General features: G+C 38.7%; 1 protein-coding gene and 1 pseudogene across 1 annotated transcript; both read left to right on the top strand.

Annotated features, from left to right (window-relative positions):
- The first annotated feature begins 10,198 nt into the window (after nt 1-10,198).
- On the top strand, nt 10,199-13,490 carry LOC119911932 (annotated as a pseudogene).
- Nucleotides 13,491-13,492: 2 nt separating this feature from the next.
- On the top strand, nt 13,493-14,587 carry LOC119911477 (C-type mannose receptor 2-like). The gene is made up of 2 exons (XM_038730369.1): nt 13,493-13,568; nt 14,010-14,587. The coding sequence occupies exons 1-2, from the start codon at nt 13,493-13,495 to the stop codon at nt 14,354-14,356; spliced, it is 423 nt and encodes a 140-aa protein (XP_038586297.1). The 3' UTR covers nt 14,357-14,587.
- Nucleotides 14,588-14,813: the final 226 nt, after the last annotated feature.

The following is a 14,813-nucleotide window of genomic DNA, read 5'->3' as shown; positions in this document are numbered from 1 at the left end:
ATGGCTGAGAGACAATCCGTGATCTGTGCTGAGACAGTGGGGTCGTCTAAGAGGAAGGACTGGTAGAGTTGCGTACAGTCTGCGATGGAAAGTGTCAGAGATTTGTTCTATACATTAATATCTTTACAGTATCTCCGTGTCAGACATGTTTTACTGGTCATGGTGAATGGCTTCAGCTCGCTTTTGTTATTCATTAAATCATTAAAGATATCTTTGGATTCCCAACTCCTCTAGGAAAAGGACAGGTCATACAGAAATGTAATATATTCACATATATGTGAGCCACTGCTGAATATATTGAAATACATTTTAAAAATATTTTCAAAATGCTAAAATCTTAAAGTTTGAAAATTATCTTGATATTCTATGTGTAAATATATCTAAATATGTGTGGCAATATGTGTCATGCATCATTTAATCAAGTGAGTTACTTTTTTTGTCTCTTCCAAAAAACCTCAGGCTTGTGATATTTATTCGAAATACATACAGCTGTGTTCATTTTTACATTTCATTTTCAATTAACACTTGAGATACATTTCAATCCAATGAAACAATTATGAAGCTTCAGGAAAGACATTTCAATTAAATTTTCTGATTTTATCTACTTCATCAGTACCACTGACCTTATTAAGTGGATCAGGTATTGACCACATGTGACTCATCTACATTAATGAAGTTTTCTGCCACTGGTAGTGACATATTTTCTTCTCCGTGTGTTTCACAATATGGCAATCTTAAGTTAAGTTAGTGAAAATATTTGCATATGATTATAAAACATCTATAAACTAACAGCATATACAGTACTGAAATATAATCTATATGTATAGATAACAATTTGAGAAATATGGGAGAAGCTTAATATATGGCACTTGATCCTGAGGAAAATGTATCCTGTTAGGCTGAAAAATCGTGCTGAGATTCGTTTCAGAACCCCATCAGGCTTAAACTCTAAAACTGTACAATGATGTCAACCGGTGCATTCAAAAACACAACTAGCTGTAAAATCTTATCCAAATAGGCTACAACATCTTAAAGTATGAGCTTACAGATATCAAGCAAACTGCAGCCTGAACCAAAAGCAATACATTTATACAAATACAAGTCTAATTATATTCTATATTTTTCTTAAAATGTAGTTCACCTTTAATGTTGGTACAGACACAAATAAGCCTTTCTGTTGAATCTTACTGGCAGGAATGGCTGTCAGATGGCCAACAGTTTTATCAAAAGCAACAAAATGGCATGGGTTGCCTAAGGATGTGATTAAACTGTGCTTTTGCTTTTGAAAAACGTTACCAATGGCATAGCACGTGCCTCCGACTCCTAAATCTGCAAAGATAAACTTTCTCACCAAGAATCATCATCTTTAAGGATTACAGTGTGAGAGTTTCTCTTGGTCTCCCTGGCATAACTCTCAGCATGTATTATTTCACCATCAACTACTACTCTATCATAGTAATTGACACGAGAGCGTCAAGTGCCAGATAGTTGTTACGTTCTACCAATTTCCTTTGTGGTCTGCCAAGTGCAGTGACTCCTTCAAACTGTTCAACCATTTGAACTGACTTCTTGGATGTAGTTAAAATGTCAAATGTGTCTTTGACCTCAAAGTGGGCATTACCCATCAAAGATTTAGCATAGACTGGAAGTGCCTTCTCTAGCAGAAAGGTTTTGCAAATCTGTAAAGCTACACCCTGTGTGCTTTTTACCATCTCAAGCCGTTGTCTGTTGTAATTTTCAAACACAGGCAGAGTGAGCCCAGAGTGGCCCAAAATCTTTAACACTCTGCGCCAGATGCAGTCAAAGATGAATGTTGAATGTCATGTTACAAATACCATAAAGTCCCTCTGCTTCTTGTGTGTTGAGCAGTTTTTCAGCCTCTTTGATCTCTTGTGAAGTGATTGATTCCAAGCGGAGCAAACCAACACCCTTGATAAGGTTTAGCCAGTGGACAAGGAAGCTTTCAGGGAGTGTGCCCTTTAACACAGGTACACTGTATAAGAACAACCACATGTACCACTCATGTGCTTTCCAGAAATGCCTTTCAGTTATGGATCGAGGGATTCCCGAAACACCACGGGGGAGCTGTGTACTGCAAAGTCCATCATCCACTTTTGAGACTGACCTTCCAATATGCCACGGCATTCCACTGTTCTCACTGCAGAACCACAGGTTAGCGTAGGACCTCGCAACACAGCCATGTATGATATGAAAGTCTGGCAACAAAGACAGTACTGAGGGTCCTTTAACACCCATTACAGGAGTGGACTTCTCCAGTGCTCTTTCAGCAAACTTGATGGTTTGAGTGTGACTTCTTAAGCCACACTTTTGTTTGCCCTTTTCCTTTTCGTACCATGACTCCTCTCAGTACACAGAATGAACAGCCAGTTAACGGTTTGAAATTTTGTTAAAGTGGCCTGGCAAGAGAATCACTGACTAGCACCAAAGGAAACACTTTAGTTGTGTGTTTTACATGTCCAACAGACCATTTGAAGCCAGCCTGTTGCAAGTGAACACATTCTTTCACAAAAGGTTCAAGAAACATATTCATGTTTGGCTTTTTATCACCGACCCACAAGGCGGCAAGCATGACATGTTTTGATCTTACTGCTGGGTCAAGTTCATTAATGATAGAGAGCAAGGGCCAAATACTACACTTTGATGAACTATAGAGTGGCTTTCCATCGCAGCTAAAAGTTAGTGATAGGTGGCTCACACTACTCTGGCATTTACTGGTTAACGCTTCCTTATACAACTGCCCATCGTAGATGTCACAGGCAGAAGTCTTTGGTGCAGGTGCTACAATGTGTGCACGAATTTCATCATTTTCTATCATTTTTCTGAGTTGGGATTCCAGGGGCAGTTCAATAAAAAAGTTTCCATCTCTCGTGTACAAGTTGTAGTGAACAACGGTGTGGATTTGTGCATTTTATATTGAATAAATTTGGAGCTACTCCAAATTTCTCTCTCCTCCCCCAGAGAAGAAGGGGGAGGGGTCAAAGTTGCTTTCTCTAAGTGCTATCCCGACCATAAAACTGGCACCTTTTTGATTCCGAAGCTGATAACGTGGGGCCTGACTGTTAAACTGACAAAGGGACACAAGCCAGCCATTAGCATTTCCCTGAACAGCCTATCAAAACTGGTCCTCCCCACACATGTTTCCGTGGCAACTGACCTTATTCTTTGTTTTATTACCACATCCAAAAAGAAAACCCCTGTCTCACCCAAGTGACATAATCCAGGACAGCCGAACTTTGAATAGCCAAAGACTGAAGTTGCCAAAGACTGAAAGCATTTAATTAAGTTTAATTAAATCTTTAGTTACTTGATTACGTTTGCCTCTATTTGAGTAGTTATGTTAACATGTTGTTGCTATCTGTTGTTGATATTAGTGCTGAAAAGAAAGTTACTTGTGCAGTGTTTTTATTTTCAGCAAGACACTCCTTCATCTAATGTAATCAATGCTTGTTCATAATACTTTCCTACAAAATTCCTTTAGAAATGATGACAAAGGAATTTTTTACTATACTCTTAACTGCCGGCTTGAATTTAAAGAATCAACAATATTCCCAGTTCCTAAAGAGAGATGATCTTGGATTAATCTAAGCTTTCCTCATGTAAGGTGAGCTCCCCCAAGTGGACGAAATAAGTATTACATACCATCGTAGGAAATGCCGTTAAATGTATAAATATCCTGACCAATAATGTGACAATTGTTTCCTGTTACCAAATGCCTAGAACAGTACAACCGTTTGACCGTTGAGGTTCGATTGTGGAAAATATTTGATTATAATACGTGCAAATAGATTTCTTTTAGACATTAAGTTTAGAAAGGCAGTCCCTCGGGAAAACTGAGACGCCCCCTGGGGAACCACGCCCCAGGCAACAAAAGAGCAACACGTGACCTCTCTCGCGCTCTTCTCTTCGCTCCTTGCTCTCTCCGCTGCTCTGCTCGGCTCTCTGGACGCTTCTGCACGCGTTGGCATGCCGCGCCAGGCAACGCCCTCAGAGTCGACCAGCGAAACAGGCCTTTTGTTTCGCCTGAAGCTACACACGTGAAGTGCCGAGACATCGATCTGCCCTTCAGTTTGTTTTTATTTTCTTTATTTCTTTTGTTTGTTAAAGTTATCAGTCCGTTAAGTCACACTGGACTAATTCAGGAACGAACAAGTTCCATTTTAAGCCTTTTTCGTCGAGCCAACTTCACCGAGGTCAGACCAAGCCACGTGGTCTCGCCAGCTACAACGAAGGAAACCGCCGAATTGCCAGACGGAGGAGGCGTTTTCAATCAGACACGGAAAACCCCGGAGAATCCCTAGCAAAAAGCCAGGATCGTGCAGCTAGCGTGGGACCAGCAACAGGCCAAAAGCAGGCTGTCGACAAGCAGTAAGACCTAACACATATTCTGTGATCAGAAGATTTCCCTTTTTAACTCCTAAACCCATAGCGTTAGTTTACTTTCATTAGCTCTTCTATGCTGTATGAGTCAAATGCTTCCCACAATCGAACCTCCAAGCTCATTGTTCAGCAATTGTTTATTTTCCCTGTATTCAACCAATCTTTTTATCACATTAGTTAGAGAATAAATTCACTGTAATATAATCAAGAACTGTGTGTGTTGCCTATTTCTACGTCCCTGCCAAGAGAATTGACCCTTTAGATATGAGACTGACTGACTGATTTAAGATAATTGAGCGATTATTAACTAACTGATCACTAGTAATAATTGTATAATTATTAAAACTACCTAGAGGTCCGGAGACTCTAGGATTATAACAACTCCGGTGGTGCCCTTAAGGAGGAATCTGGTTTGATTTTATGAATAATAATATTCATAACTGGGTATCAATTTTCATAAATTTATTAAATTGCATAACTAAATTTAGGTTTGCTACAAAGTCATGTTTCTCCACACAGTTATTACATTTAGAAATTTCTCATCAGACTGCATCACAATGGAGCTCTGTCTACAAACTGGATGAAGCTGAAAATGTTTTCTGACTTCACCGAAGGTTTTGTAGAAACAGTACTTGGATGTGGACACATGTTTTTCACTAACTGCATTAATGACCTTAAGCATGTCTTTAATAGCTGCATCAGCATGTTTTAACTTTAATGCCAACATCAGTAATTCATGCTGCTTCCTTCGTTCAGCATCACCTGAACTGCTGGGCTGAAGACCCGTACATGTGTTGTGTAAAAAAGTGTTGTGGCAGTGCAAAGTCAGTATTTTGTGCATTTTTCAACATACTGATTTCAGCAGACTCATAGTACCATGTGCTCCATTATAATCGAATCGCAAATTGCAATATTGTCCACAACATGACCTTTTCTCCAAATCGTGCAGCCCCACGCGGCGCCACAGTTACACGGTGTTTATGTGCGAAACACTGTACTGTGCATTTACAGATGTTTCTGGGGGTTTCCCTTAAAGCTAATAAGCCTTTTTCTTCCGTGCTGGCATTTCACTGACTTGCTTGCTGCTACTCCGCCCCCTGGCGGTCAGATCGCCAATCAGTGATCTCAAGTAGTCATGATCAGACGATATGAAATAGAAGCAATCGCCCTACTGTGTTCAGTACTGTTACATTACAATACAGTACATTTATTTACTTTGCAAGTAATTTTGTTACTGCATTTTCTTTGCACGTTTTCTTTTTTTGATGTTGTGATATAGGTCTAGGAATGGTCTTAAAAAGTCTTAAAACCTGCAGAAACCCTGGAAGAAGGGGAGATTTTTGCTAGCGCTAACCGCCTTCATTTACCAGTAGCTGGGAAACAACAGACTGAAGCAAGCAAGCTGAAGCATTTAACTGACACACTGTGACCTACACCATATATTTACTGCCAAACTGACAACGTACTGCTAATCTTTTCATCTGCTCCGCTCACTTTCACGGTCACTTTCTATCGCTCGCTTTCTCACACACTCGCTATGCACTGGCTTATATGCTGTTCTTCTGACAACACCTGTCATGTAGATGTCCTTTGACAAATGAGGAGAGAAAGCTAGCCAACCACTGTGTTACCGTGCTCACACAGGATGTGAGTGAAAATTGTTAGTAGCCCATTGATATTATGGATTGTGGGAAATTTTAGTAACAGTCCTCGTAGTTCAGCGGCATTGATTTCCAATGATATCTGAGAATTCCTGAGATCAAATGGAAAATATTCAGAATGGAGAGATGAGCAGCAGAGTTAGTAATTTGTGCTATTGTTGTACCATTAGGTTGAAATCCATCCAGGATCAGGGGAGTTTGTTTACAGAAGTGCACAGAGGGCGGCTTCATATGCTAATACGTCTACTGCTATGGTCAGATGTCTCCTTCTAGGTGTCTTTGACATGGACACACTTCTTTGAAGGAACCTCAGAGGTATTTACAGATACTAAGGATAATGTACCAACACATCTGAAATACTGAAATACTCCTAAAATTATTACTATTTTTAATATTTAGGTGGAAAATCCAAGGCCACATCTGGAGAAGAGGCAAGAGATGCCCTGGATCCATGAAAGGTCAAAGCTATCATTAGTAAGTTTACTAACTGGTGGTGTTGTTTGTTTTGACATATGCCTAAAGGTAGCGTTGTTTCATTGTTACATCCCATCTCACACACAGTGACATCTTCCCATTTCACAATGTTACAGTATAATCTTCTTGCAATTGGAAAGGGGTTAGATTTGTAAATGCTTCTATTACTTCACTTGTCAACAAGCTCAAAGTTGAATATCTACTCCTCATGTAACCAGAGCTCCTCCAAATGGACAAAATAAGTATTACATGCCATCGTTCTGAAATGCTGTTTTAATGTATAAATGTCACTCTGTATTTACCTGTTCATAATCTGATGCCATTCGTGTATCTTGCTTATATTCTCTAAGGAACGTCTAACATACAACATTATCCAGGAAGCTAGTTAAGTTCCTCTCATCTGATGTGATTCCTAGGAAATGCTAACCTTAAGGTTGAACTACTGACAGTTGTTTTCCCTTTTATCAAATGCTTAAAACTAAGAACGGTATATCCGTTTGACAATTAAGGTTTGATTGTGGGAAGATATTTGATTACAATACGCGCAAATAGATTTTTGAATATACATATTAAAAGTTTTTAAAAAAAAGACAGTCTCTTAGGAAACCAGAAACAAGCCCTCAGGGGAACAAAGGACTGCCCTCTGGGAACCACGCTCCCTCTCCCACCGGCAACGCCCCCAAAGAAGTTTGACGCGGTGCAGCGAAGGCCCTTTGTTAGTTTCAAGCCACACACGCGAAGCGCAGTGACCTCGGCTTTTCCCTCGTTTCTAGCAACTTACTTGCTTTTTATTTTCTTTGGTTTTGTTTGTTAAAAGTTATCAGACCGTCAAGTTACACTATTTTGATTCAAGAACGACCAAGTTCTTTTTAAACTTTATTCGTCGAGCTAACTTACACTGCTCCCACCGAAGCCGGACCCAACCACGTGGGCCCGCCAGCAGTAACAGAGGACGACCAAACCTCTAACCCGAGCCAGGGTTATAAAAAACTCCCACTGCCAGCTTCCTTCAATAAGCCGACCAAGACGGACCTCCGGAGCAATTCCCTGGCAGAGAAAGCGACCGGCCGACGGCTTTAAGCCGTCCTAACTGAGAACGCACGTAACTCCGCCAGCGTGAGGTCGCCGACCAGCAACTCGGCTGGGAGAAACTACAAGCAGTAAGACCAAACCAAGGCATTCTGTGATCAGTGGGGTCCAATAGTTTGTTAATCCAGTATCTTTAATCCTTAAAACTCCTAGACAATTTTAACTGAGTTATCATCTAATTGCGTTCACTAGCTGCCGGTAGGAATAAAATTCTCCCAACAATAGACCTCCACATTCTCATTGTTTAGCCATTGTTTATTTCTTTGATGTGTATTTACCCGCATTTATATTCACCCTTAGTTAGTTAATAAATTTCACCGTAATCACAGGAATTGTGTGTGTATTGTCTAACTCCAAGTCCCTGTCACGAGAATTTTCCACTTCGATATGAGAATGACTGATTGATTTAAGATAATTGAGCGATTATTAACTAACTGATCACTAGCACCAGGATAGCGGTTTGCATTTTCGCGAAAGCGATTCCACGCAGGTCTATTTAAAGTAGCCAGCTATTACCCTAACATGGTCCTAAGCCCCCCAAATAATAAGAAGAGAAATAATCATTAGATTTAGATCTATTTTTCTTTTTCCTTTTTTCATAGTGCAGATGTGTACTCAACAAAGAATAGAATAATACAAATATAATTTGTATTTATTGGCTCATAATAATCCTTCTGGTTGTTTCCTCTGCTTCACAATTTAAATCCCTTATGTCGTCAGGCTCTAGGACCCTGGAGGAGGCTGCCTTTCATCACTGCTGAGCTGCAGAGCAACGTTACTACATACAGACAGACAGACAGACACACACACACACACACACAGTAGGGGTGTAACAGTACACAAAATCTCGGTTCGGTATGTACCTGGGTTTTGAAGTCACAGTTCGGTTTATTTTCGGTACAGTAAGGGAAAAAAACATTAAACTGCTGCAGGTTTATTATGAGCTTTTGAAAACATCCAAATTAGTTTGAAATTTTTAAAACAAACTATGTATATATATCTCTATCTATCTATCTATCTATCTATCTATCGAGAGAGAGAGAGAGAGTGAGAGATCTATAAAAATCTTGGAGAAGGATGCACCCACTTTTTTTGTGCTTCCAAACCCCATGTAACATTACAGTAACTTCAACAGAGGAGAAATGGAAGAACGTAGTTTTTTTTGTTGCTTTTTATTTGTTGACATCGTGGCTTCTTCACTGGTTGTTGACATAAGTGTAGTTCTAATACAGTAACAAAAGATGTGAGTGCAAAGATTTCGCAAGTGTAAGTTACGGATACCCTGGGGCCCCCCCCGTCTTTTAATCCTAGACACGTATTAAAAATTGCCAACAAATAAAGTGCATGGGCACTTATCGGCTGCTCAATAACATTTTCCTCATTTTCCTCAGTGGAGGACTGTTGATAAAAATTTACTTAGATAGTATTATTGATGTAAAGTGGTTCTGCATTTTAACAAGAGATTAACCAGTTTGTTTGGTTTGGTTAGCCAGTTTGTACATAACACAACTCTTCTTCTAGTTTTGTCTAGACTTGTAAACATTAAATATACTGTCTGAGAGGAGAACAAAAAATACAAACTTATTCTCTGCACACACACAGTGTTACCTGCACTTTGAAACGCTGTGTCTCAGAAAATAATATTGAGAGTGTACACACTTAAAACATTAGGAGATCTGATAACCAGAACCTGTATTTTAGCTGTGTGAAGAAGCAGCCACCTGATATGTTGAACAATGTGTCCTACTCCACGAAACAAAATGACAAAATAAGTTGTTTGTTGTGTCACCTTTGAATATTCATATGTGTTAGAAAAATGATTCATATGCTGACGGTTCTTTGGTTTAGTTAACAATCAAGTGTAGTTAGTTAAACTGGGGAAAGATCAGAGTTTGGAAGAAACTACTTGGTTAAGGTGTTTACTTTGTTCTGTATCTGTAGATATATTATTTATTAAGCTGAATTTGCCACCATGAACCTTGTATTTAAACACAAATGTAAGTGAACATGCTATTATTAGCAAACTAGGAAATGTGTAAAATTTACATAGATAATATAAATAATCACAATAAAACATTGCAGAATTTACAGTAACAATGTGAACAGTTACTGAGCCATTTAGACGTCTAGTACTTTGGATCAAACTTGTACAAATATACTGAACACCCGAAGCCAAACACCCATTCATTGTCAAATAAATGGACTTTAACTGGAAAACTGTTTTGCTTTAATCAAAAGATAAATAAACTTTAAATGAGTCAATTGTTTACAATGTTTTTGAGTATGAATACAAGAAATGAAAATAAATGTAATACAACTTTTGACAATGCAAAAATATGTATATTCAAAGCAGAAAACATGATTTAAATTTATTCTGCTTGTTAGTGGATGTTTTGGAACGAGACCTTTCTTTCTGTTTGTTGGACAGTCAACAGGGAAGTGTGTTTTGTTTACTCATGATGTAAATTTACATTATGTAAATTATGTTCTGGCCATCAGTAGATCCTGTCCTGACTATGAAAGACAGCTTAGACTTGTGTTTTTCATTATTCAAATGACATTAGGGGCTACAAGAGAGCACCTCCCTGGTCAATATTGGACAGTTGTCTTCATCAGCACATGAGGAGAGACACCAGAGTGAAGCTGCTGCGAGGACTCAGAAGATGTGAGTTATGATGCTGTTGTTTAATTTTAATATATCGTTTATTGTTTGTGCAGAGGTGGAAGCACAATATTGTATCTCTGCAGTATATTTCACAGTTTTATAATAACATGATTTCTTAAAAACCTTAATTGTGTGCAATGTTCAGTATTTTTAACAAAAGGTGGACACTGTAACAGGACAAGACAGATAAATACAATAATCCTTCAATAGCTGTGCGCCCACAGCTTTGTGAGTCTACAGGACTTTTTCTTGCCCTGGATTTTACCTCTCAGGTTCAGGTTTTTGGGGCTTTTTGGTGGAGCACTACTCAGGTCTGGAAAAACATTACCTACTGTCTCCAGCATGCTTTGAAAATAAATGTATAAATGAAATAATGTGAAAATTAATAAATAGATATCTGTATTTTTTAATTAGGTGATGTGTTATTCTAAAAAAAATATATAAAAATTCAATTAAACCTAGACTCAAACAAAAGACACTCGATTTTTTAAATTCCATTTTTTGTGAGTTTTGTGGTGTAGACACTAGACACTAATTCTAATTATTTCGTTAGGCTTATATAAGGTATAATGAACAATTAAATTATGTGTTATTCTATTGGGGGTTTATTTATTGTCGCACCCTCTCCTGATACATAATGCCTTTAATAGTAGCAGTATCTTATAAGGTTGACGGAAAATAACAGAAATTATGGCAGTACATGTAAAATCAGAACATTAAATGTCTCCAGACAGAAACAAAATATGCCAGAATTGTTGTATTGCCTTATATTGTACCGGTGTTTTTGTTATTGGCCCAGCCCGATGTGTTATATTATTTATATTTTACTGAAAGACATTTTCATGGGCTACAAAAAGATATTTCACAGTTAACCACTGTTTGTACTGATATTAATAGGTCTTAGACAATAATAGGTCTTCACACTCCCAACCTGCCAGCCCTCATTAATCCTGCCCTGCTCGCAGAGAAACTACCATAGTACAAAATCCCAGCCACCCTCTCAACTCATGCTTCACCCTTCTCCCACCTGGCCGTAGATACAGACAGCTGCTCTACAAAAAGTCACGCTTTTGAAAAAGTTTTGTACTGCACTGACAAGTTAATGATGTTTACATTATTTGCATATGTGTACTATGGGTATTTTGTGTGTTGTATTCATGTTGAAGGTGCTCTTTGTACAGACTGTGAAAACAACTTTCCTCCACTGAGGACAATAATGAATAATCTGAATCTGAACTCAGTTTGCATAGTTGCCTCTATTCTGCTTCCTTATCAAACTGCTGTTCAGAGACAAAGGATTTATTCATTTATTTACTTTAACTGGACATACAGTTAAGTGTTCACATGTATTTTCTTTAAACTGACACAATTTGGTAAAATCATTGTGTTTGGTTCTCTACACACTAAAATATCAGTTTCCTCTAACAGAGCAAAGATGCAGTGGAGTCTGTTTCTGCTCATTCTGATGGGTAAGTGGATCATTTACCATTTATTTAGCTAAACATTATTTGACCAACCTAATATGCATTCGTTTAACATTTGAGCAGCTCACTCTTTCATCAAATTAAAAGTAAAATCACAAAACTGGACCCTGAAGCAGACACAGACACGGAGGGAGAGGTTTAAGTGAGAAGGTTCTCTGAATTAGTATCGTCCAAGACCGAGTCACTGAACCACAGAGACAATCTGGTGACAAGTGGCAGGAGTATTTGACCTGAGGGTTGATGAGCTGATTGAAGTCAGATGTGGAGATGAACCAGGTGTCTGGAGAGGTTAGCCGTGCCTACAACACATGCAAACACACATATACAAGGGGGAAGAGGCAGGGGGCAGGGAAAAGCTGGATAAACGTCCAGAGTTGTGACAGTAAGTAGTAGGTGTGAATCAGGATTTAGATTTTTTGCTGTCAGCTCAGTCACTACAGTATGTCCTTTGTTTTTAGGTCAGTGGTCCTTCTTCGCATGTCATCTCTATGAGTATCACTTTGTTGGAGAGAAGAAGACCTGGTATGAAGCCCAGAAGTATTGCAGAGAGAAAATATATTGACCTGGCCACAGTGTCTAACATGGCAGACATGAAGAGACTCAGTGACACTACAGTGCAGCAAGGAGAAGCCTGGATTGGGCTGTACAACCAAACACAATCCATCAGGACGTGGCACTGGTCTATGCCAGGAGTGGAGTTCAATGAAAGTGAGACAAATTGGACCTCGGGAGAACCGAATGATATTGGAGGAGTAGAGAACTGTGTGTTTATACGGGAGGATAGCAATTGGAGAGATGGGCCTTGTGAATGTGAGAGTTATTTCATCTGTTATGATGGTGAGAATATGTGTTATCCCTACTGTCTAAATTTAATATTTTGATCATATAACATTATCTTCAGATGTGACATATCTCATTTCTTCATTTACTTACAACAATAAGAGTGGCTCTGAGAAGCTGTAGGCACTACAGTGCTATGGGCTACACGCTAAAGTCAGCACGCTAACACCTGACACTTTGACATTTTCAATACTAACATGCTGATAATAAGCAGATATAATGTTCACCATGTTTACCATCTAAGTTTAGCATGTTAGATTTAATAATTAGCATTAAACACAAAGCACAGCTTAGGATGAAAGGAATGTCATTAGTTTTACATGTTTTTAGTCGTAAACCAAAATACTGAACTGATGAAAAAAAAAAGTTGAGCTGATGATGGAGCAAGATGAAGAGTCAGAGGATCATCAAAGTTATTGCAATATATCCTGTGATGACCATAAATCCCTGTACAAAATTTCAAGGCCATCTATTTCATTGTTTTTGAGATATTTCAGTCTCAACCAACATTACCATCCACGGAGAAAAATCAAAGCTAAAAATCTGTATTTGCTCAAAAGACGTACATGTACACTATAAGGTCATGCAAGTTTGCCTGTTTACTCCACAGAAAATAATGCAACAGACAAATACCATCTGATTAAAGAGAAGAAGAAGTGGTCAGCGGCTCAAGAATACTGTAGGGAGCGTTACACAGACCTGGTCAGTGGACTAAAGCAGTTTCAAGACATGTCACAAAAACTCGCTGTAGACATCCAGTCTGTAAACAAAGATATGTGGGTGTGGATCGGCCTGTTCAGAGACTCCTGGATGTGGTCAGATGGGAGCAGTTTCTCTTTCAGAAACTGGGATCTGAATAAGCCAGGCAGTAAGAATGTGCCATGACTGAGTTAAATGGATCTGGAAAATGGAGCTCTGATGACTGCAATGAAACAAAACCCTTCTTCTGCTATGACGGTGAGTTTTGCAAACGTCTGTCTCAACTGTTTTCTCTTATAGGAGCTGAACTGGAATCAGTTGGAAAATCCGTCTGAATCTACAGTATTTATACTTTATTTTGTTGAAACACAGTCTTTTTGTGTTGGTTGTGTCACAGCTACATGTACACAAGCTACATCTGTTTTTTTTTACTTTCTTTCAAAAGTATTGGTTAATTGATCATTTTATTTATTATTGAGCATGACATGGCTTCCTTTAAAATAAAATGTCACTTTCTTAAGAAGTTCTTAACATATTTAAAGATATTTGTCATTAGCCCCAAACACACAAGCAGTCACTTAAACCTGAAACATTTTATTTCAGTATTGAAGATCCATATTGGATCCCAGTGTTCCCAACAACTAACTGAACAAAGCTGCTGGTATGATCCTGTGTTTGTCTCAGTTTCTTCCATGACAGATAAAGTGATCCTGATCAAAGAAAATAAGACCTGGGAGGAGGCCTTATATTACTGCAGAGAGAACTACAGTGACCTGGTCTCCATCACTAACCCTCACCAGCAGAGATGGGTCCAAGAGAGAGCCAAGAACGCCTCAACTGATTTCGTCTGGCTGGGACTGCGCTACACCTGCACTCTGGATTTCTGGTTCTGGGTCAGCAATGATGTTGTCAACTATACAAACTGGGCCCCAGGAGCAAAGACTGATGACTGTGGCATGTCTGGAGCCATGGACAGAGGTAGACAACATCAGTGGTTCACAAAGCCGGATAATAACAAGTTTAATTTCATCTGTTCTAAGTGTTGAAACCCACTCTGCTCACTGGTGTCAGATGTTTTATTCATTCACTCACGTTGTGTTTAGTGGTGTAATACTTTTGAAGAAGTCTACACTACATATCTTCTTTGGGTTTATTGAATGGCTTTTGGGGAAAAGTGGCCACACTGTATTTAGTCGCACAGTACCACAAGATTACTGAGGATGTGGCCAATAACAAGTTTTTCTGTCTCCTTTTTCTGAATCACTGAATGATCACTAGATGCAGATCACAGTGACTGTTTGTTATTCTCTGAGGTTGTTGTGATATTTTCTTTCTCTTAAAGTGTGGATCTTTTATTAATCGTCCGTCCTTCTATAATTCAAAATGTGTATTTTGTTTTCCTATCTATATCTTTTCAAGAGAAAATAGGAATAAATACACACATCCACAGTATACTATACTGTCATATTATGTGAAATCTCAAATGTCTTCTTTGATGGTCAT

The sequence above is a fragment of the Micropterus salmoides genome, unplaced genomic scaffold (assembly GCF_014851395.1).
Source record: "Micropterus salmoides isolate LMB-PRFRI ecotype aquatic unplaced genomic scaffold, ASM1485139v1 Ms_hic_scaffold_2, whole genome shotgun sequence".
Lineage (NCBI taxonomy): Eukaryota > Metazoa > Chordata > Actinopteri > Centrarchiformes > Centrarchidae > Micropterus > Micropterus salmoides.
This window is presented reverse-complemented; position numbering and strand designations above follow the sequence as displayed.

What these genes read in the sequence shown, in the direction of transcription:
- LOC119911477 (XM_038730369.1), top strand. Translation starts at nt 13,493, where the DNA reads ATGACTGAGTTAAATGGATCTGGAAAATGGAGCTCTGATGACTGCAAT. An exon ending in ACCCTTCTTCTGCTATGACG is followed by an intron (nt 13,569 to 14,009) that starts GTGAGTTTTGCA and finishes CTTCCATGACAG; the next exon opens with ATAAAGTGATCCTGATCAAA.